At 32.3% G+C, this 21,429-nt stretch overlaps 2 protein-coding genes across 9 annotated transcripts in view; one reads left to right on the top strand and one right to left on the bottom strand.

Annotated features, from left to right (window-relative positions):
• LOC143044325 (uncharacterized) overlaps positions 1-1,834 on the bottom strand; it is a 31,091-nt gene extending 29,257 nt beyond the window's left edge. For 2 of the 3 annotated variants that reach the window (XR_012968639.1, XM_076216272.1), the window contains exon 1: positions 1,178-1,803. Coding sequence is in view for 2 of the 3 variants with exons in the window: in XM_076216272.1 (XP_076072387.1) it covers positions 1,178-1,662 (485 nt within the window). In the remaining variant the exon portion in view is untranslated. Of the gene's footprint in view, positions 1-1,177 lie in introns of all 3 variants that reach the window. The other variant, XM_076216273.1, reaches the window with a different exon arrangement.
• A 1,193-nt stretch (positions 1,835-3,027) lies between these two features.
• On the top strand, positions 3,028-21,429 carry LOC143044327 (serine/threonine-protein kinase pim-3-like). 6 transcript variants are annotated; one of them, XM_076216274.1, is made up of 5 exons: positions 3,028-3,086; positions 10,955-11,010; positions 13,174-13,280; positions 15,507-15,930; positions 17,999-21,429. In XM_076216274.1, exons 1-5 carry the CDS (start codon positions 3,043-3,045, stop codon positions 18,376-18,378), a joined length of 1,011 nt encoding a protein of 336 aa, XP_076072389.1. In that variant the 5' UTR covers positions 3,028-3,042; the 3' UTR covers positions 18,379-21,429. The 6 variants fall into 6 exon arrangements, with proteins under 6 accessions (XP_076072389.1, XP_076072392.1, XP_076072391.1 ...); XM_076216277.1 differs by lacking the exon at positions 3,028-3,086 and adding an exon at positions 5,932-7,177; XM_076216276.1 differs by lacking the exon at positions 3,028-3,086 and adding an exon at positions 9,728-9,803.

Genomic DNA, 21,429 nt, shown 5'->3' with positions numbered 1-21,429 from the left:
CCTATGTTCTATTTTTAGCCATGGCGGCCATCTTGGTTAGTTGGCCGGGTCACCGGACACATTTTTTGAACTAGATACCCCAATGATGATAGTGGCCAAGTTTAGTTTAATTTGGCCCAGTAGTTTCAGAGGAGAAGATTTTTGTAAAAGTTAACGAAGACGACGGACGACGACGACGGACGACGGACACCGGACGCAAAGTGATGGGAAAAGCTCACTTGGCCCTTCGGGCCAGGTGTGCTAAAAATCTTAAAGACTCATTATCTTTAATAAATATGTACAATGATGTATGGAAAAGTTTGACACAAGCTTTCTGTTTTTTTGGTGTTTTTTTTTCGATTTTAAAGACTGAAAATAAAATATATTGACTCTGAAATTAAAATTTTGGGTTATATATTAAAACCACTATATACTCATGATACTGCACAGACTTTAAACCCATTGACAAGGATGATGGTGTCTAAGTAACTGCAATTCAGAATACCGAACATGTTGAATGAGGGCATTTTTTTAAAGAAAATACTTTTAACCATGCTATTGACATTCTTATCTTTATCTATAATCATATTTTTTACTTTTCTTTATTTTCTGTTTTTTTTATATTTTTGGTTTATTTTTCTATTTCAACAATTTCTTTATCATATTGGCTTGAATTTTTTTATTTTGTTCATCTAAAGTTCCTTTCTTAGTGGTCCATTTATAAACATGATAAAACATCATTTCCTTAAGTTCTACATGTTCTAGTTCGTTAATATATGATCATGATGATAAACCTGTCATCCATACATGTTTACTACGCATGGACGGACTTACCGGACAACAACACTTCTGTGAAAACAGAGGTGACCCATTTGTCTGATTGATTTTCAAATCTTTTCAGATATATGATTGCGGAAATAAGATAGTAAAAAATGTACGTAACATTGAGTTTTCAGTGAATAGATTCAAATCAAATTTGATGCAATTTTTATATAATAAAGAAGAAATATACACGATCAAAGCCTTAGATGGGCGGAGTTACCAGACTGCATCGTATCTTCATTTTTATTCCCTATAAATATTTTTTTATATTGGGGCGGATCGACTAAGGGCCCGATTGACATGAAGCTACAAGAACTTGAGAAGTACCTGACTGACATTGCAGTAGTGAATGAAAAGATGGTAATTTTAATTTTACCTGGAACTACTACCCACAGTTTTCATCAACTCTTCATCATCATGGTGTTCATCTGAATCAGCATCAACTTTGGGAAGAAAGTTTTTAACAAGATATTCTATAACTTTAAAATGATTTTCCTGTTCAAGTTCTTTGACACTTGTGTCAAATGTCAAGTTAGCATTCAAATAATCCATCATCTTGATTAAATCTGCATCGAGGGGTGGCAAAACTGCATTTATATTTGAAAACATGTCGAAAAATTCATCAATGCTCTTCGTGGATGGGTCGATCCAGTTCCAATTAATCTGAAGATTTTCTAGTTCGCTCATCGTCCAATCACTTGTTTCACGCGGAATGTAACTACTCAGTGCAGTTAATTTCTTCTTCTTATCGCTTGATGCGGAATAATAATCGCCATCTGATCTTTTTGTCCACAGTGGATCATCTTCTGAATTTGAGCTGTGCCGTTTGCGTTTGCGTTTAGGTTTCGAGGATGACGCCATGTTGTGCCGAGGATAATTGTTCTCAACTCATCAATATACGGCAGCCGGTACGGTCACAGAACCGTTCGAATGCAGCACCGGAATACGTCCCCAGAACCATTTAAAAGTCATGCGCAGCACTTGTTAGCTAAATACCGACAAACAATTGTGACCTGAATGACCACAAATAAACACAACATAATATATATTATATATATATATTGTAATCACAGTAGTCTTAGATTATAATTATCAGTTTCGTTTGTTTGTCTCAGTGATTAAGGAGGTTATATGAGACATATAACCTCCTTGGTCTGATTAAATGATAACGAGGTGTTTGTCGCTCCTTTTTTTAAATAAATTGTGACCTATATTATAGTTGTTATAGTCATATCCCATAATTATTGTAGCTGAATATTTCTCTTATGTAAAAAGTACCCAGTAATCAATAAAAAAATTATTTGATCTATAGTGAAAAATCTGTTCTCGGCAAATGATTAGTCGAAATTTGATTATGACGTCTAAATGTTTTGTTTTCATCTGAATTTTCCTATTGTGACGTCATGAAAAAAGGCGACCATGTCTGATGACGTCGTATATAAAGAACACAATTTTCTAAAAATATATAATATTAAGATAATAAGCAACCAGATGCTCCGCAGGGTACAGCTTTATACGACTGCAGAGGTCATACCCTGAACGGTTGGGGCAAGTATGGACACAAAATTTAAGCTTGATGCAGCTCTGAATTTGAATTGTGATTAAATAGTTGAAACAACACAGGTTTCTGACACAAAATGAATGTGGTCTAAGAACTTAAACTTAAAACTTTAAAATTCTAAATTGGACCCATTATCAAGAACCCTTTGGACCTTAATGTAGACCAATTTGAAAACAGGACCAAAATTTAAGAATCTAATTACATGGTTAGATTAAACATATCAAATAACCCAATAATTAATTTTTTGATGAAATCAAACAAAGTTTAATTTTGGACCCTTTTGGCCCCTAATTCCTAAAATGTTGGGACCTAAACTCCCAAAATCTATACCAACCTTCCTTACCGTATAAATGAAAAATAAAGAGGTTTTAAACTGGTGACAGTGTAAATCGGACATTATTTTGAAAATAAAGACGTAACAAGGGACCGATAATGTTCTGTCGGACGAACCTTAGGACAAAATCTTGTAATGTCGGATGTAACAAGGGACCGATAATGTTCTGTCAGACGAACCTTAGGACAAAATCTTGTAATGTCGGACGTAACAGCTTTTTAAATGGACAATCAGCAAATGTTGGACAAACAAACCACACATTTTAAACGTAACAAAGGACAGATAATGTTCTGTCGGACGAACATAAGGACTAAATATTGTAATGTTGGACATAACAGCTTTTAAAATGGACTCAAAGTTCAGATGTTGGACAAACAAAGAAACAAAAAGGTACTGTTTGACCATAGTGGACATATTATGCGAAAAAAATCTTTTTGTTTCAGAGATTATAATATAATCTTTTTGTTTCAGAGATTATAACATAAGTATTGATTTTTTGGTACAGACAACCCTTGCGTATATTTACATGATTTATGCAAGGCCATATTAAATTAAAAAAAAATCCTAGATTTCGAAGATTCTCATACCCCCTCCCCCCACTTTTATTTCCCACCTGTATACATTTTTTAATTGATTTTCAAAATTGTGTACCAGTAGCAAGAATTATCTTGTGATTCAGTTTGTCCTTTCCAGCTTTAATTTAATTCTTGAGATTTCCTTGTTTATGTTGTTTATCATGTTTAGGATTTTTTTCGCCAGATTATTTTTTAAGCCAAAGTGCTGGCCAGGATTTTTTTTTATTAGTCCAAATAATTAAAAAAAAAAACCCAACCCAAGCCCCCAAGAAAAAAATACTTTGGTTAGAGGCGTTAAAAAGAACCCAAAATTTTCGCCTGCTGTCTCAAAAAAATATACTTAACAGAAAAGAACACCAAGGCTAACCCCTTGAAGTTAAATGGTCAGTCCCTAATCAGAGAATAATAAAATAAAATACCCTGACCGCCCAAAATTTTCAGAAAAGACGGATAATATTCTAAGAATTTCTTATTATGGCCTAATCAATGGTAACAACATTTGTTAATGCTACATGACCATTAGAGGAATATGTTCCGCAACGATTACCAGAGAGAGAGGGGGGGGGATTAATCACAATTTTATAAATAAATTTAGACAGTTCAATACGCATGATAAAACGTAGGAAAATAAAACTGACCTCCCTAGTTAAACACAATATTAATCTTAAGGTGTATGTAATTAATGTTATCAATATTAAAATAAACATAACCAATTGTAGAATCAAAGCGCTGTAAGCGCTGAAGGCAGTTAACCAAAAACCAAGGCAACCGTAATTATGAAAACTGTGGCAATGTTGCCTCAACACTAAACATTCATATATAGTACATTTATGTTTATCTAATGATTTATTTATTAAGGCAAATAATTTATGTTATCAAGGTTTCAAAAGCAATGCATATATCAATGTATATATTTTTATGGTGAGTCTGCAGTGGTACAAGTTCCCAATGATTGCAGTTGTTCTACTTGGTAGTTAACCTTGGTTTTATTTGACTGCTAGAAGTTCAAGTTGACTTAGTATGAACATGTAATAGTATGAATGGACTGGTTTCCCTGGAAAGAAAACTGAGCTTGTGTTCTATAGTACAAAAGTTATGAGACACGAATTAGATAAATGTTCACTACAACAGGGATCAAAGGTGAGGTCTGACTGACCTGCCCATAGTAAATGTAAATGATTTGTTATTTTGTCCCATACGTATGAATATATATAATTTAGGGGTGGGGATCTCAACGGTTTTCAAGTTCTCAAACAGGTAGGGGTAGGCAGAGGATTTAGGGGGCAGGGCCCCCCCCCTTTTTGGGAAAAAAAATTGGTTGCTTTTATAGGAAATCACTGAAGCGTGACTGGAGCGGGCCCCCACTTATGAAAATTTCTGGATCCGCCACTGGGGGTAGGGTGACCCTAGGGTCTTCTCCTACATTTCATTTTATTTGTTATATTGTCCCATACATGAATATATATGGTTTAGGGGTGGGGATCTCATTGGTTTCCAAGTTCTCAAACAGGAGGGGTAGGGTGACCCCAGGGACTCCATCTATATTTCATTTAATTAGTTATATTGGCCCATACATGAATATATATTGTTTTGGTGTGGGGATCTCAACCGTTTCCAAGTTCTCAAACAGGAGGGTTGGGGTGACCACAGGGACTTCCCCTATATTTTATTTGACTTGTTATATTGTCCCATACATGAGTATATATGGTTTAGGGGTAAGGATCTTGACCATTTCCAAGTTCTCAAACAGAAGGGTATACAGTGACCTCAGGGACTCCCCCTATCTTTCATTTGAATTGTTATATTGTCCCGAACATGAATATATGGTTAAAGGGTGGCGATCTCAACGGGTTTCAAATTCTCAAACAGGAGGGGGTGGGGTGACCCAAGGCACTTCCCCTATATTTCATCTGATTTGTTATATTGTCCCATACATGAATATATATGGTTTAGGGGTGGGGATCTGGACCATTTTTAAATTCTAAAACAGGAAGGGTGGGGTGACCCCCAGCGACTCTTCCTATATTTCATTTGATTTTTCATATTGTCACAAACATGAATATATATGGTTAAGGGGTGTGGATCTCGACCGTTTCCAAGTTCTCAAACAGGAGGGGGTGGGGTAACTCCAGGGACTCCCCCTATATTTCATTTTATTTATTATATTGTCCTATACTTGAATATATGCAAGAGCAGATTCAGGGGGAGGGGTGTTGCAGGCTTGCACCCCCTTAAATTTGCAAAGCATTGGTTGTTCTCAGCTTAATAAAGAATATTCCGATAATTTTACCTCAAATTTTTTTAGCCTCGCTCTGCTCGGCGAAAATTTAAGTTTGTGCCCCTCCTAGCCTAAAATCCTGGATCTGCCCCTCATATGGTTTAGGGGTGGGGAGCTCGACTGTTTCCAAGTTATCAAACAGGAGGGGGTAGAGTGGCCCAAAGAATGCCACCTATATATCTTATGATTTACTTACATTCAGGTATATATAATATAGTTGCATTATTTGTTAAAATAAAGAAAGAAACTTTCAGCTACTTTAATTGACCCTTCAAAATTGAGAAAAACAAATATTCCTTCGAAATTGCAGTAATATGTTTACACTTTAAAAGCATCTCGCATGCATTATCATCATTTATCACTGATAAAGAAAATTTAGACTGTGACCATGAACATGTATATTGTTAGATATACTGTTCCCAGCTGTCACGTTGTATTGGATTTTTAAATTAAAATTTGTCAAAAAGTAATTTTGAGTTTCTGTATAAAATATTTTTCTGCTTTTTCTTTCTTTTACATATATCTTTTGGTTTACAATTCTAGTGTTTATATTCATTTACCATGCATAGATTTATTTTTTCACCTGCTTTGATTTATTTTGTAAATGATCGCCAAACCCGGAATTATCCTTATCCGCTTCCGGAATCGGATCCGATACTGTAAAATTTTGTCTTCACGGCCGCCATTGTTATGTGTTTACAATGTTGTTTTTGTCAATCAGATACGAATTTACTCGAATTTATACAATATTTGTCGGCGATTTTCTGTATAAAGCTAGCGGTTGAACAAAATGAACATCGCTGTCATGAATAATAATGATAAAAATAAGTTTTTAGCTCGTTTAATTGGAGACTTTGGTGACTTGCATGGAAGGTTTGCAAAGTAATTTCTTATTTTCTTTCAAGTGGAAGGTGTCTACGTCGAACGTAGCTAGAAACCAACCATCCTAGTCGAAATTCCGCTTGCAAAAGAGTAAGGTCGCGGACCTCGGACCACCGCTAATTTGCACACCTGCCTCCAAATTGAAAAGCTACGAAAATTTCTTTTTCTAATTTGAAATTGCCGCCAACAGCGTGAACAGTTGAACTTATTATATAATAGACTACTGACGTAATTGTACTACGTATTGATGACAAACAATATCACTACGACTTTTGCCATTTGGGAAATCTAAACTACTTGTCTTAAGAGATTTTCGGCGATTAAATATTTCATACAATTGTTCTTTGACATCTTAGCTAAAAGCACAAGTCATAATGAACTACACAAGGATTCTTAATAAGCACTACTTCCTATGTGTAACTTCAAAACTTTTGGATAAATCGACGATCATTTAAGGTTTTTCTGGTCATATTTTTTGTAATCCAGAATAAAAAGTATTAAAAAAGTGTTCAATTAGTTATATATAACATAGTAGCGAGCTAGATAATAACAATGGCAAGTATTTCAGCATTTATTGGGTAGAACACAAATCTAGGGCGCTCGCATAATGCAGCTTAACTGCATAAAAATGCTGAAAACTGCAAAAGATGGCGGGACCAAAGGAAAAATGATCCAACCTTCCGACAAATTCAGGCCGAGAGGAAAAAGGAGGAACGGAAAAGCAGAACACCTGCACAGGTTGAAAGGTAAAAAAAGTAATAAAATAAATTTATATAAGATTTAAAAATTTATTATATATTGGCTTACAGTGCAAGTGAGTAAAATACATAGATAGATCTATAAGTGTATAAAATAAAACCAGATGCTCCGCAGGGCGCAGCTTTATACGACCGCAGAGGTTGAACCCTGAATGGTTGGGGAAAGTATGGACACAACATTCAAGCTGGATTCAGCTCTAAATTTGGATTGTGATTAAATAGTTGTCACAGCATAGGTTGGTGACACAGAATGAATGTGGTCTAATGAACTTAAAAAAAAAAATTCGCTATGCTGTTGAATATTAATCCTCTCAAAAAAATGTTTGAAGAAATTTTCTTTTTATTTATGAAATATGAAATGAGAAAAATTGACCCCCCCCCCCCCCAATTTTGTTTTCACATCCCCCTTTTCCTTATTCCAAAACTGATCTCAATTCAAATTTCTAATGGAGTTTGCAACAATAACTGCTCATTTAAATACATCATAAAATATTAAAATGTAAAAAAAGGGATTTTTATCACTGAATGGTAAAGATTGTTTTAATTTATCAGTTGGTAGTAAAAGTGAAAATACATTGTATATTGTATAAAACAATGATTTAAGTTGATTCAACTACTATTCTGGACAAAGAAAGATAACTCAAATTTTCAAAGAATATTGAAAATATCTTGCTATTGCACAAATATTTATTCTGGACAAAGAAAGATAACTCCAAATAACTGAAAATTGATTGCTATTTCACAATATTGTGCAATAAGATATTTCTTGCTATTGCGCAATACTGTCAACTGAAGATTTCTTGCTATTGAACCATACTGTGCAATTGAAAATTTCTTGCTATTGCACAATACTGTACAATTGAAGATTTCTTGCTATTGCTGAATACTGTTCAATTGAAAATTGCTTGCTATTGCACAATACTTAATATAATAATTTTGAATCCTGTTTGGACCAACTTGAAAACTGGGCCCATAATCAAAAATCTAAGTACACGTTTAGATTCAGCATATCAAAGAAGCCCAAGAATTTAATTTTTGTTAAAATCAAACTTAGTTTAATTTTGGACCCTTTGGACCTTAATGAAGACCAATTTGAAAACGGGACCAAAAATTAAGAATCTACTAACACAGTTAGATTTGGCATATCAAAGAACCCCAATTATTCAATTTTTGATGAAATAAAAAAAAGTTTAATTTTGGACCCCGAACTGGACCAACTTGAAAACTGGACCAATAATCAATAATCTAAGTACACGATCAGATTCAGCATATCAAAGAACCCCATGGATTCAATTTTTATTAAAATCAAACTAAGTTTAATTTTGGACCCTTTGGACTTTAATGTAGACCAATTTGAAAACGGGACCAAAAATTAAGAATCTACATACACAGTTAGATTCAGCATATCAAAGAACCCCAATTATACAATTTTTGATGAAATCAAACAAAGTTTAATTTTGGACCCTTTGGGCCCCTTATTCCTAAACTGTTAGGACCAAAACTCCAAAAATCAATACCAACCTTCCTTTTGTGGTCATACACCTTGTGTTGAAATTTTATAGATATCTATTCACTTATACTAAAGTTATTGTGCGAAAAACCAAGAATAATGCTTATTTGGGCCCTTTTTTGGCCCCTAATTCCTAAACTGTTGGGACCAAAACTCCCAAAATCAATCCCAACCTTTCTTTTGTGGTCATAAACCTTGTGTCAACATTTCATAGGTTTCTATTTACTTAAACTAAAGTTATAGTGCGAAAACCAAGAAAATGCTTATTTAGGCCCTTTTTGGCCCCTAATTCCTAAAATGTTGGGACCAAAACTCCCAAAATCAATCCCAACCTTCCTTTTGTGGTCATAAACCTTCTTGTCGCTTGTTGTCGCTAAAATAATACTTGTTGTCGCTTCTTGTCGCTTGTTGACGCTTGTTGTCGCTAAAATTCTTGTTGTCGCTAATTAGTGAGACCGTACAAGGGTGACTTCCGGTCAACTTTTTACCCTTTTTACGTAATGTATTTATATTTCTTTTTATATCATATTATTTGTCATTAAATTGTTTTACAGAGTCATGTTCTTGATTTTGACCGGGCTTTTTAATTTTTTTGTGAATTTTAGTTCAAAGTTGAAAATTTGACTTCATCATTTCTATACAAGGGTGACTTCCGATCAACTTTTTACCCTTTTTACGTAATGTATTCATATTTTTCTTTATATGATGTTATTTGTCATTAAATTGTCTTTAAGAATCAATTGACAGATTTTGACCGGGTTATATGCTTTTTCGTGAATTTAAGTTTTAATGTTCAAAAATGTGTTGCCAGAGTCATGCTAAGAAAGACTTCCGGTCAACTTTTCGGTAAAAAGTCATGTTTAAATATACTATATTTTAATTTTATCTGATAGTCTATTACATTAGCTTTCAAAATCAGTTTTATTTATCAATCTAGCTTTAGCGGTTCCAGAGATATTAGTTATAATACACCAATTTTTCACTTCCGCGTTTTAGACCTTCCCCTAAGAATTTTCAAAACGAGATTCCGCGGGATTCTACTTTCATTTTCATTTCAAAAGGGACAAGACTGTGTATATATAAAACTAAGTTGTAATAGTAATGGTGATCATTTGATTAAATCTGTTTGTTAAAAACTAATAGCAACAGGCCACCTTAGATTATTAGTCCATGCAGCCTCAGTCATTGTGAACATAGAGACATATTTAAAAGAATGTTGTACATGATGAATAAAATTGAGAATGGAAATGGGGAATGTGCCAAAGAGACAACAACCCGACCATAGAAAAAAAACCAGCAGAAGGTCACCAACAGGTCTTCAATGTAGCGAGAAATTCCTAATTTCCAAATTGTACACAAGAAACTAAAATTAAAATAATACAAGACTAACAAAGGCCAGAGGCTCCTGACTTGGGTCAGGCGCAAAAATGCGGCGTAGTATAGATAAGGCCATTTTTTTTTTAACTAATTATGCATTTAATGGTATTTTTGTTGTTGTTCACTTCCACATTTGTGTATTAGTATTAGCATCTCATAGAGGGTGCAGGTATTAAAGGGCCAGAAATGGCACTATGTTTGGTGTAGGAATACTATTTCTATAATGTGTATGTGTAACATGACTAATTCAAATATTAATTGCCAGCAACCTGTCAAATGTCGGGGTTCTCTGATTTCCAAACAAATAAAGTATGGCCAGAATTGATAAATTTTATTTACTTTCTCTTTTTTTTTTTTAATGTGTGTTAATTTTTTACATCCCATTTTAACATGTTTAATAGCGATTTTGGTTATGTCATAATTGTCAACAATAGTATAACCAACAAATTACAAAATGTATAGCAAATAATTTATAGTGTTCTCCCCAGGCCTTTATGTGACACTATCTGAAATGGTTTTCTTATGGATTATGTTTTGGATGATGATATAATTTTTAGAAGCGAAGCAAGATAGCATTTCCAGTTTCCATAATACCTTGATGCTAAATGCATCTTTTGTGGAGAACACTGTAAAAATGTGCATGATTTTATAAATGTCATAAAGTTTCATGAATATGTTTACGTAATTTTAAATACAACTTGCTAATTTTAAACTTTGATTCTTGTGAAATTCATATTTGTTTGTAATACCATAATGTGGATCAAACATGTCAAATAAGAACATGAAGAAGACAATTCTTTTTATTTTTAATTAACTGATAAAAATACAAAAGAAAATTTTATTGAGTTGCTATGAATTGAAGATTTTTTTTATTTTAGGATGTTAACATTGATAGCAAGTGATGAGACTATTATCATGATTATAATGTCATCAGGTTAGTGATATTATTGATAGACAACCTATTACTTAGTTATGGCATATATCTCTTTGATGAACACTGAAAAAGGAAAAAAGCGATTATTGTGTGGTTGATATTTATATACCTACTACATATAAAATATTTACATGTTGTCGATGACACAACTATCCAGGAAACATCTACTGACACATAAATTAACTTCCCACACATTAAATTATTAAACATTTTGTTTTCAATTTTTTTACAACTTAAATTGCGCTGTTTTTATCAATTGATAGTTAATAAGTGAACTTAATATAAACGACATTATTGGTTCAGTGTTATAGACAATTTATGTATCTTTCTTTTACTGGTTGTTGCAATATAAAATCTTATGTGGTTACAAAGTTGTGATAAAAAGTGGAATACTATGCGTTTGTTATGAAATTTTGTACTTTTGTTTTTTAGCTTGCTCAGTGTAGTGATAAAAGAGAAAAATAAATCAAATTTATGCTATTATGTGTTTTGTTTTCTCTTCTAGTATATGAATTATCAAAAACTACCTCATATAAAGACATTTATCGCTATTTTGTGCATTTTTCCTTTGATCTTTTTTTGTGATAATTTTTCATATCATACTAAGCAGGCACGTGGCATTGCTAACGCAATTGACATGAAATTAAAAATAAAGAAATTTTTAGATATAAATGCAAGGAAAACATATTACAATGGGTATATTCTTCCCTTAATTGACTACTGCTGTATTATTTGGGGTGAATGTAAAAATGAAGGGATAACAATAATTTTAAAACTCCAAAAAAGGGCAGCAAGATTGATTCTAGATGCAGATCCTTTATCCCCCTCAACTTGGGTGGATGACAGTTGACAATAGAATGAAATACCACAAATATTTACTTCTATATAAATGTATGCGTATGGAAGCACCAATGTACCTAGTTCAAAAGTTTAAACTGAAATCAGATAATAATCCTTACTCCTTAAGAGGTGTCACTCAAGGTAATCTGATAGTTCCTAAGCCAAAAGCTGAACTATTTAAGAAATCCTTTGCTTATTCTGGATCAGTATTATGGAATGGACTACCACACACAATGCGTAAAGCTCAAAACACTTACTTTTAAGCAAAGTATCAAGAAGTACCTAACACAACCCTGATAAGAAATGTTTGCTACAATGTATTTGTATATTTTTTTATTTTTTATTATTTTCATTTTATTTTTTGACTACATGTATACATCTTAAACAGCATTATATCTTATGTTCTTAACAATGCATTGAACTACATGAGTGTAAATTAACTATGTGTAAATATCTGTTTTGATTGTATTGTAATTTGTATGTGAGGGCCTCAGGGAAGATTAGTTTATTGTAACTAACTGAGTTTACCCTCTTTAAATAAAGAATTTATTATTATTATTATTATTATTATTGACAACGTCGTCACAGGTAAAATAGCGATAAACAGATTATCATTGGTCATCTCAACTCGATTGCCGTCCCGGCTCAAGCGAGAAAATCAATCTCGTTGAGATGATCAACGATAGTCTATAAATATCAATATTACAGTAGGTAAAAAAATAGCGGCAAGCTATTATTTGGCAGCCGGACAGATTTATAACATATTCAATCAGACAAATCACTACAACGCAATATAGTTCTCTGTCTGCATTCAATTTTATATTACTTACACCTCGCTTATAATATTTTTCAAAGCTCAGGATAGTAAATTCAGCATTTTGTAAGAAATTGTCATCATATAAATTATTAAATATTTCAACAGACTTTTTCAAAACACAAATCTGGCATCTCTCCAAGTGGGATGTGCCTTAGCGCATGAATTGTGTCCTGATTATAGCACATTGATAGTTAACATTTATACTATACACACAACTTCAGAAACTCATAACATTTGTATATTCTGTCGTGTCAACAGGGATGTCTTTTTGAGATTTGCTTAGTGAATACCTAGTACTTTAAGGCTATATTGAATGATAAATAAGTGATATATTCAAATATCATCATGTTGGGAAGAAAAAGCAAAGTAAGTTTGATTTTACTTTTCTAAATTGAAGTGAAATATGGCGAGTTAGTACATTACATCTTTACTTGATTCCACGTTACTTTGTTGTTTATGCATTATGTTAGACTCATATTTTTATATGTCTCTCTTGTTTTTTTCAGTAAAAGGAAAAAAAGAGCTCAATAAAACATATCATGTTGGTGCACAGCTGGGAAGTGGTGGTTTTGGAACAGTTTATGGAGGCACAAGGAAAAGTGATGGTCTACTTGTAAGTATAAAATAAAGAATTTTGTTTTTAACTTTTTAACTTTTACAACAAATTTCATAGTAGAAAACATTTGTTTCTTAGACATATATATCCTCTTTGTTAAAAATTAATAGAAATGAAAATATAAAACACATTACTTAAAATGTTTATATTTGAAAAATGAAAACATTGTATTGTTGTTAACAGATTTGATATATATATGGACCATAATTTGGTATTCAGTCTTTGGTTTCTTTTTTTTATCCTTTTTTATAAGTTCTAAAACTTTAACTTTTATTCTGTGGGTTGTGTTGGTGTTAGAATAGTATTAATGGAACAATTGAGTTTTTCAAGAAAAAATTAATACATTTTGATTCACCGTTTACGTGACAGGAAACCAAACAGGAAACCAATCTTTATTTTCTTTATTTTGCACAATATATTTCAAAAGACATAAATGAACACCATTACTAGTGTTACTTGCTTCATGTTTATATTTAAAATCTATTTTCGATGTTAGATTACAGTTTTTTTAAAACGCGACAGGAAACCATAAGAAACCGAAAGCATTTTTTTAGTTTTATTTTATTGCAAAATCTGCTTAAAATAATCCGAACAGTATACTTTTTCTTAAAATCCATCTTAAATGTAACTGTATTATAAAACTCCTAAATATGTGCTTGTTTTGAAAACAATTAGTACAATTTATTCAGAAATTTCCATATTTTCTTCATTGATACAGGATACCATAATCGTTGTATCTTGATGTTTTAGCCAAAAAAATGTATTTATATTTGGTCTTGAAATTCCAGTTATATACAATTTATTCCAAATCATTGGCAATGTAAAATTCTTTAAATTCAGTAAAGAAAAAAACTTTGAACTTGGAATTAAAATCTTTAAAATAGGCACCATGTGATATTTGTGACCTGTACACCATCTACATGGTTTCCACATTTTAACATACTTTAGTGGGCTAAAATCAATAAAGTACTTCCTTTCAAGTCATGCATGGTAAAAGTTTACTTCTCCTTTGACAAGTTTATTGCATTTCTGAAAAGTGTTTGCAGAACATGAATAAAAAAAAATAATTAAAAATTGTGACAAAGATACCAAATTTGTACATTCCAAGTGTAACGGTATATTAACATGTATTTTTTATTAAATTATCTTAATTCACCTAAAATATCCAGTAATATTTACTGCTGAAGCAAAATCAATCCAACGAGCATCGGCACAATGATAAGAGACGTAATTTCGATTGAATTTTCCAAGGACCCTTTACATCGTTATCCTGAAACGAAGTGTGTTATAACATCGTCAAATCTGAAATCAATTTTGTCAAGTCATTGGGCATATATTTTCACACAAGATCGTATGTAACATTATGCACATAGGAAAAATAATAGACCCCCGGTGCAATCTCTTTGAAAATTGTATTTTCCTTTTTGATACAAGACGAAACAAGTCTACAGATTATGTTTGCTAACATCCCGTTGGAAACAAAAACAATGTTTAGACCTAGTATTTCGTATATCCGGCCGTAAGGGCGTGATCACATGTTAGTCACATGTTTCACCTATGTCCGGAAATGATTAGAACTTAACGACAAAAACAATTTTAATAAAAAAAGGAAATAACTGGACTTTTGTTTCGTGTGAAATGTAACGTATAACAATAACGTCATTTTCTAACTTAATTATTACGAAGAACAAAACTAGAATGAAAATCATCTCTGATTTACCTGTTTGAACATCTCGCGAGAGTTCATATTTGCATATTGATATAAAGAATTCTGTTACAACAAAGCAGATTACATCATCTAAAATTTGCGTTACGAAATCGGAAATGAAAGTAACGCCAGTGTTCTTACACCTGCTACAGAAATACTTATAGTTCTCGGCATTTTCTTCTGACTATTCTTATTGGTCGATGTTCTTTATTATTTGAAAGCAAAAGTTACGAATTTGCCGGTGACGATTATCTATAAATCAGTCAGCATTATGCACTTCGGAAGCGAAAAGTAACACGAGAAGCGACACAAAAATACGGTCGTATAATCTTTGAAATTTGTTAATTACAATTTTTTTTCTAGGGAAGAGTAGCATACACTTGTATGTTGATAAAAATAAAGGCATCTTTAGATGTAGTTACAACTTTTCTTACAGAAATACACATTTTTATCACTTTTCTATCGTTATAGGAAACGAGCCCAATAGCAAATTATGGTCCATATATCTCTTTCAGGTTGCAGTTAAATTAATCAACAAAATTAAAGTGACTGAATGGGGACTTCATAATGGACATAATATACCAATGGAAATTATTCTCTTGAAAAAAGTTTCTCATGTTTCTGGATGTATTAAAATGTTAGATTGGTATGAAGTGAAAAACAATAGTGCTCACAGTTATGTTATAGTGATGGAACGACCAGAGCATGTTCAAGACTTATTTGACTATATCACAGAAAAGGGCGCTGTAAATGAAGAAACCAGCAAAGTGTTCTTTAGACAAATTGTAGAAACTCTTTATAGTGTTCATAGATCAGGTGTTGTACACCGAGACATTAAAGATGAAAATATTTTAGTGGATTTGAAAACTGGTGAACTGAAAATAATTGACTTTGGATCTGGTACATTGCTCAAAGATACAGTTTATGTGACCTTTGATGGTGAGCATCTTTAATAGATTGCATTTTGTTGTAGTGTTATAGGAATATTGAGTATTTGATTTAATACTAAAGTTCATCCACCTACACATTTTAATTGATCTCAACATGCTCAATATGGGAGATGCTAAGAATGCTTTACATTGGCTGGCAAACAGGGGTCGAAATTAGCGCTGGTCCGATGGTCCTAGACCAGTAGAATTTGCGTCGGACCAGTAGATTGTGTCAGCTGGTGGTCCGGCGGACCAGTAGAAATTTGCCGATAAAAATCTCTGATCAGGGCTTTCCATTGAAATTGAAGTAGAAGGCTGAATTAAAATTATAGGCGGCTGTAACATGCATTCGGCGAAGCCAGACGCCCACCAGCTTGGTGCCTTATGGCAGGGGGTTTGGGGGCCGCTCAAGGCCCCCAGAAGCTCTGGTATAAATAGAGCAAAATCCTGCATTCTCGATTTTTTTTGCATAACTACGTGCATTTGTAAACAAATGACCCCCCCCCCTTTTCTCTCTAAAGACTGTAATACGCCTATTTAAACCATACAATTATTTCTCAAGCATTGACAGAAAATTGATATATCCCCTGATTTTCTCTTTTTTTTTGTAAACTATTCAATAAGTCGGATACGTAAATCATTTGGAAATGTTATTTATTTGAGGTCGAGTATATAGAAAATTGAATATTTTAATCAGCAAAAAAAAAAATAAAAAAAAAAATCTGTATCATACACCCAAGCGCCTGTGGTTTTAAAAGCCAAAAAAAGCCAACGAGTTAATGACCATCGGAACATCTCTATTGTTATCCTTCAATGGCCACCGGAAAGTCTCTCTTGTTGTCGTTGAAAAGAAACGATGCATTCTGACTTTAAATAGACAACCAATCAGTGACCTGAATTCATGTGAACTATATTTAGCCCAAGGTAAACACTGACTTTTCATCCTTGTTTATCGTGACCGCGACTTTACGACAATACGTCTCTCGACTGCCTGTAAACATTTGAAAAAGATAGTTTTTTCTTTTTGAATTTATATTTTTGTCAGTGAAATAGCCGGCACTTGAAGCCACCGTAAACGGCGGATTTCTCCGGCTACCGGCTTCAATGGAAAGCCCTGAAAAATCTCTGATTGCTTTGCAATCTCGGTTTGTTTACAAAAGAATTTACCTGCGACATCAATTACGGGGGATACTACCGTATGTATTTCAGTTGATAAAGTTGTCAAAAAATAAACTCATCATAGATACCAGCACTCAATTTTGCATGTCATTTTTGCAGGACCAGTAGATTTGGAGCCGGACCAGTTGATTTTCAGTCCACTGGTCCAGCTGGCCAGTACACAAAAAAGCTTAAATTCGACCCCTGCTAGCAAAACATATCAATTACACAGTTGCTGCTGCTGAAAATATCAGCATAAATGATCACACATGTGTCTCAGCATAACTTGGCAATGATTCATATATTCAGTAGGGAAACATACATAGCATACATAGTTTACACAAAGTTAACAACTAGGTTTAAATTACAGTGCATAACAAGTTATGATATTGGGTTATTATACATGTATTGGTAGCATTAGCCAAAAAAATATGACTGGTTGCTATCAACCTATTATTAAATGCTTTTATAATTTGTAACAAGTCAACTGTAGAATTGATTATGTGGGACATTTTAAGTTGGTTCACAAGAACTCCTTGCATACCTGTGAACAGTCATGCATGTCAAAACATTTACCCGAGTTTTTTAAATCAATACTTTGGCTTATTAGATATGAATAAATGGGGTTATTAGTAAATTTTACTAACACAAATTACTTTAAGGGTATTAATATATTATAAATTGATCATCTGTCAGGCTTTCTTATGAATGAGTTGTGACATGAACACTTCACACATCACTTCATTTTAGGCAGTAAGAATTCAGTTGATTGATGACAAAAATTGAGACTAAAAATACATATAAAACTTAAATTCTGTATAGAAATGCATTAAAAAAGTTAAAGCTTAATTTTAACTGTTAATTCTGTATAGAAATGCATTAGAAAAGTTATTCTTAATTGTCATATCTTTATTTTTAAGGTACAAGAGTGTACAGTCCTCCTGAATGGATAAAACACCATCGGTACCATGGTAAATCAGCAACAGTGTGGTCACTGGGAATTTTATTATTTGACTTAGTTTGTGGAGATATTCCATTTGAACAAGATGAACAAATCATGAAATCAGAAGTATCATTTAGGGGAAGATTATCACATGATGTGAAAGACTTAATAAAAAAGTGTTTAGCAATTCGTCCATCAGATAGGCCATCTTTTGAAGACATTTTAAATCATTCATGGTTAGCAACTCCACAGTTGCCAGTTGAGAAACTTAGTTTACATGGAAATAATAACAATAGTTCTTGCCAGCATGGAAATTCTGTAGACACTGTTTCAATGAGTAGCCAAGAAAGTGTGTGACGAAACCTTATAACAGAATAGATTTAGTCAATATTCTGTGCAACAGAAAAATGCAATAAACTAACTCATGTAACTCATTCCAATGCTCAGGGATTAATCAACATGATCAAACAATTTGCCAAAGTCAATCTTTTACAAAAATCTTCTCCTCTGAAACTACTGGGTCAAATTAAACCGAACGTAGCCACAATCATTATTAGGGTATATAGTTTAAAAAATGTGTGTGGTGGCCCAGCCAACCAACCAAGATGGCTGCCATAGCTAAAAATAGAACATGGGGGTAAAATGTAGATTTTGGCTTATAACTTTGAAACCAAAGCATTCAAAGCAAATCTTACAAGGGGACAACTTGTTTATCAAGTAAAAATCTATATGCCCTGAAATTTTCAGATGAATTGGACAACTGGTTGTTAGGTTGCTGCCCCTGGAAAATTTTGACAAAATGAATGCTTCCAAAATATTGTATGCGAACTTGAACATTTTTGTAAAAAACAGTGAAATGAAAACTGAGACATTTCTGGATTATCAAAGAACTTAAATTATTTTCACAGAAATAAAGAAGTGTACAATTATTTAATTCCCAAAGCCGTTATACAATGATTTTCAAATTTTCATATAACATTTTGGAAGCAAACTTTACAAACAACTGACATTGGCAATTTTGTAATATGTCTTATTTCAAACGTTTTGATTGGTCTAACTGTTTGCTATTTTGTAATACCAAAGATTTTCTCCTGCCCAGACCATTGGTGTCAAAAAGTATTTTTAGCCAAAAAAGTCATTTACAACATTTTGGAAGCCCAGCGACGATATAATAGTCTTTCAAGATGTCATAATTGTTTGGACTAAATTACACAGTGCTTTCCAAAAATGATTTGAAATCAATGTGGTTGTTGTCAGGATGAACGCTGAGTGTATAATATCAGACAAGATAAATGTTATCCATCATTGTCCATAAGCCAAAGATTGATAAAAAAAAATTGAGCTTGAAGTTGAAATTCTAAAACAATAACTAATCTGATGTCTCATATCGTATCACTATCATTCTGTGCTTTGTGACAAAATAGAAATAATATGACTAACCGCTTATATTTGGAATTGTTACAGTGTCCAAAACAAAATTAATAAAACACATGCAATATTTCATTTTCAATATTTTGTGCAAAGAACGCTATGATTACTACACTGTGACCAAATTTCAAATGACATAATGCAGCCTGTGACATCAAGTATGAATCGCTGTAATTCGACGCAATATAGTTCGTTTGTTATTTGCTTTTTTATTGTAAATATTTTTATTTTTTCGTAATTACCGATAAACAGAATAAAGGACCTTTTGGTTTTTGATACTAACTTTATCACTGTGAAATTTCAGGTTCGGGCTCATTTGATATAACACAGTGATAAAGTCAGTATCAAAAACAAAGAGTCCTTTATTCTGTATTTATTGGCTTATGCTTTGCAACATTATAGTATATTTACACTATTTTATGTATGATTTTGGTTATACTGTTGAGTTACTTTAGTATACATTTCAATGAATACAAATTTTGATTATTTAGAAGAATGAAATAAAGTGAACTTGGACTTGTGTATACAAAAAAATGAATGCTCTAATTGAAAAAGATAATTAAGTTTGAAATAGAATTTAAAAAATATAACACTTAGAAAAAATAATGTGCAAAGCCCATTAGGAATGATTAATCAAACAAAACAGAAATGTTAGATGGTCTATCTAATGAAACATGCTTGGTATAATTGGTTTTTATGGTGTAGTAAGATAGTACTATGATGTAAGATGGTCTATCTATTGAGTGTATATGTTGTGTACAAGTTATCATTTTGTTTAAATTATAATTTGTACAAAATTTGACCAAAATTCACTTATAACTTGTACATGTTGTACAACAGTTTTAAATACGAATTTTGGTGAAAAATGCAATGATTCACACAATAGAATTGTAATTAACTGACAACACACTAAACCTTATTAACATAATACACCGTTTATACACAACACTTACTACAAAAGGCAGGTTGATCTTTGAAATTTTTGAGAGAAAAAAAAGTAAACAAATAGGATTTTTTTCAAATTTTTAATACATAAACGTCTTTTTCTTAAAAAAAAAATATCATTCAATAGTACTGCTTGATTAGTTCTTATCGTTATTTTGAGGTATTTTTTTTTATTTTGAAACTTTGCAAACGATTACGGGGTATATTTGTAAAATTTCATATTTCATATTGTTGAAAAAAAATAATGATAAACGGGGTGTTTAATCTTCTGGGATATTTATTTTGTCTAAAAGTCTGACTGAAGCAACTAAATACACATGTTTATTCACAGCAACGGTTCCTGAGCTTCAACGCTCGCTATATGAAACAGTTAAAATGCCTGTAAAACAGGTCGTTATCGATTTGAGAGTCAAAAGATGGTTTGCAATACCTGATTCCATAAATCACTATATCACCTGCTCTAACAATTGATAAAGAACTACTTTTTATTTTTTTTTAATTATGTAACTTAGGTTTACTTTCAGGTCATTTAGTACGTAGCAATTCAATAATGTGTATCAATGCTTTTTTCGCCAAAATCCGTATAAAAAATTATTGTACAAGTTATTTATATATAAGTGAATTTTTGTCCTATTTTGTACAAATTGTAATTTGTACAAGCACTTTTTGTACAAATTACAATTCGTACAAAGTCAAAATACAAATTATAATTTGTACAATATTTTTGTACTAATTATAATTTGTACAAAATGATAACTTGTACATAACATATATATATATATGACCAGTATGTACTATTATGTTGATGCAGTATATTAACAATTAGTAAATTTTATGATTCTGAAGTACAGTGTTTATTTTTAGACTTGACAATCGAATGATGTAAATGTTTTCTATTTGTGTTCATTGTTAAATTTTGGCAAGGTGATGCCATCTGTAACTTACATTTTAATTCACTTGTTAAAACCTTATGTATCAATGTTGATCCTCTTTCATGGTTTTTGTATTTGTATTTATAAAAAATCTAAAGTTTGA

This window comes from Mytilus galloprovincialis, chromosome 9, assembly GCF_965363235.1.
Source record: "Mytilus galloprovincialis chromosome 9, xbMytGall1.hap1.1, whole genome shotgun sequence".
Classification (NCBI taxonomy): Eukaryota; Metazoa; Mollusca; class Bivalvia; order Mytilida; family Mytilidae; genus Mytilus; species Mytilus galloprovincialis.
This window is presented reverse-complemented; position numbering and strand designations above follow the sequence as displayed.

Excerpts from the sequence above, each read along its gene's own strand:
- LOC143044327 (XM_076216274.1), top strand. The coding sequence starts at position 3,043 with ATGGACTCAAAGTTCAGATGTTGGACAAACAAAGAAACAAAAAG. Across the intron at positions 3,087-10,954 it reads ACAAACAAAGAAACAAAAAG|GATGTTAACATTGATAGCAA; the intron begins GTACTGTTTGAC and ends TTTTTATTTTAG. Across the intron at positions 15,931-17,998 it reads AGTTTATGTGACCTTTGATG|GTACAAGAGTGTACAGTCCT; the intron begins GTGAGCATCTTT and ends TTTATTTTTAAG.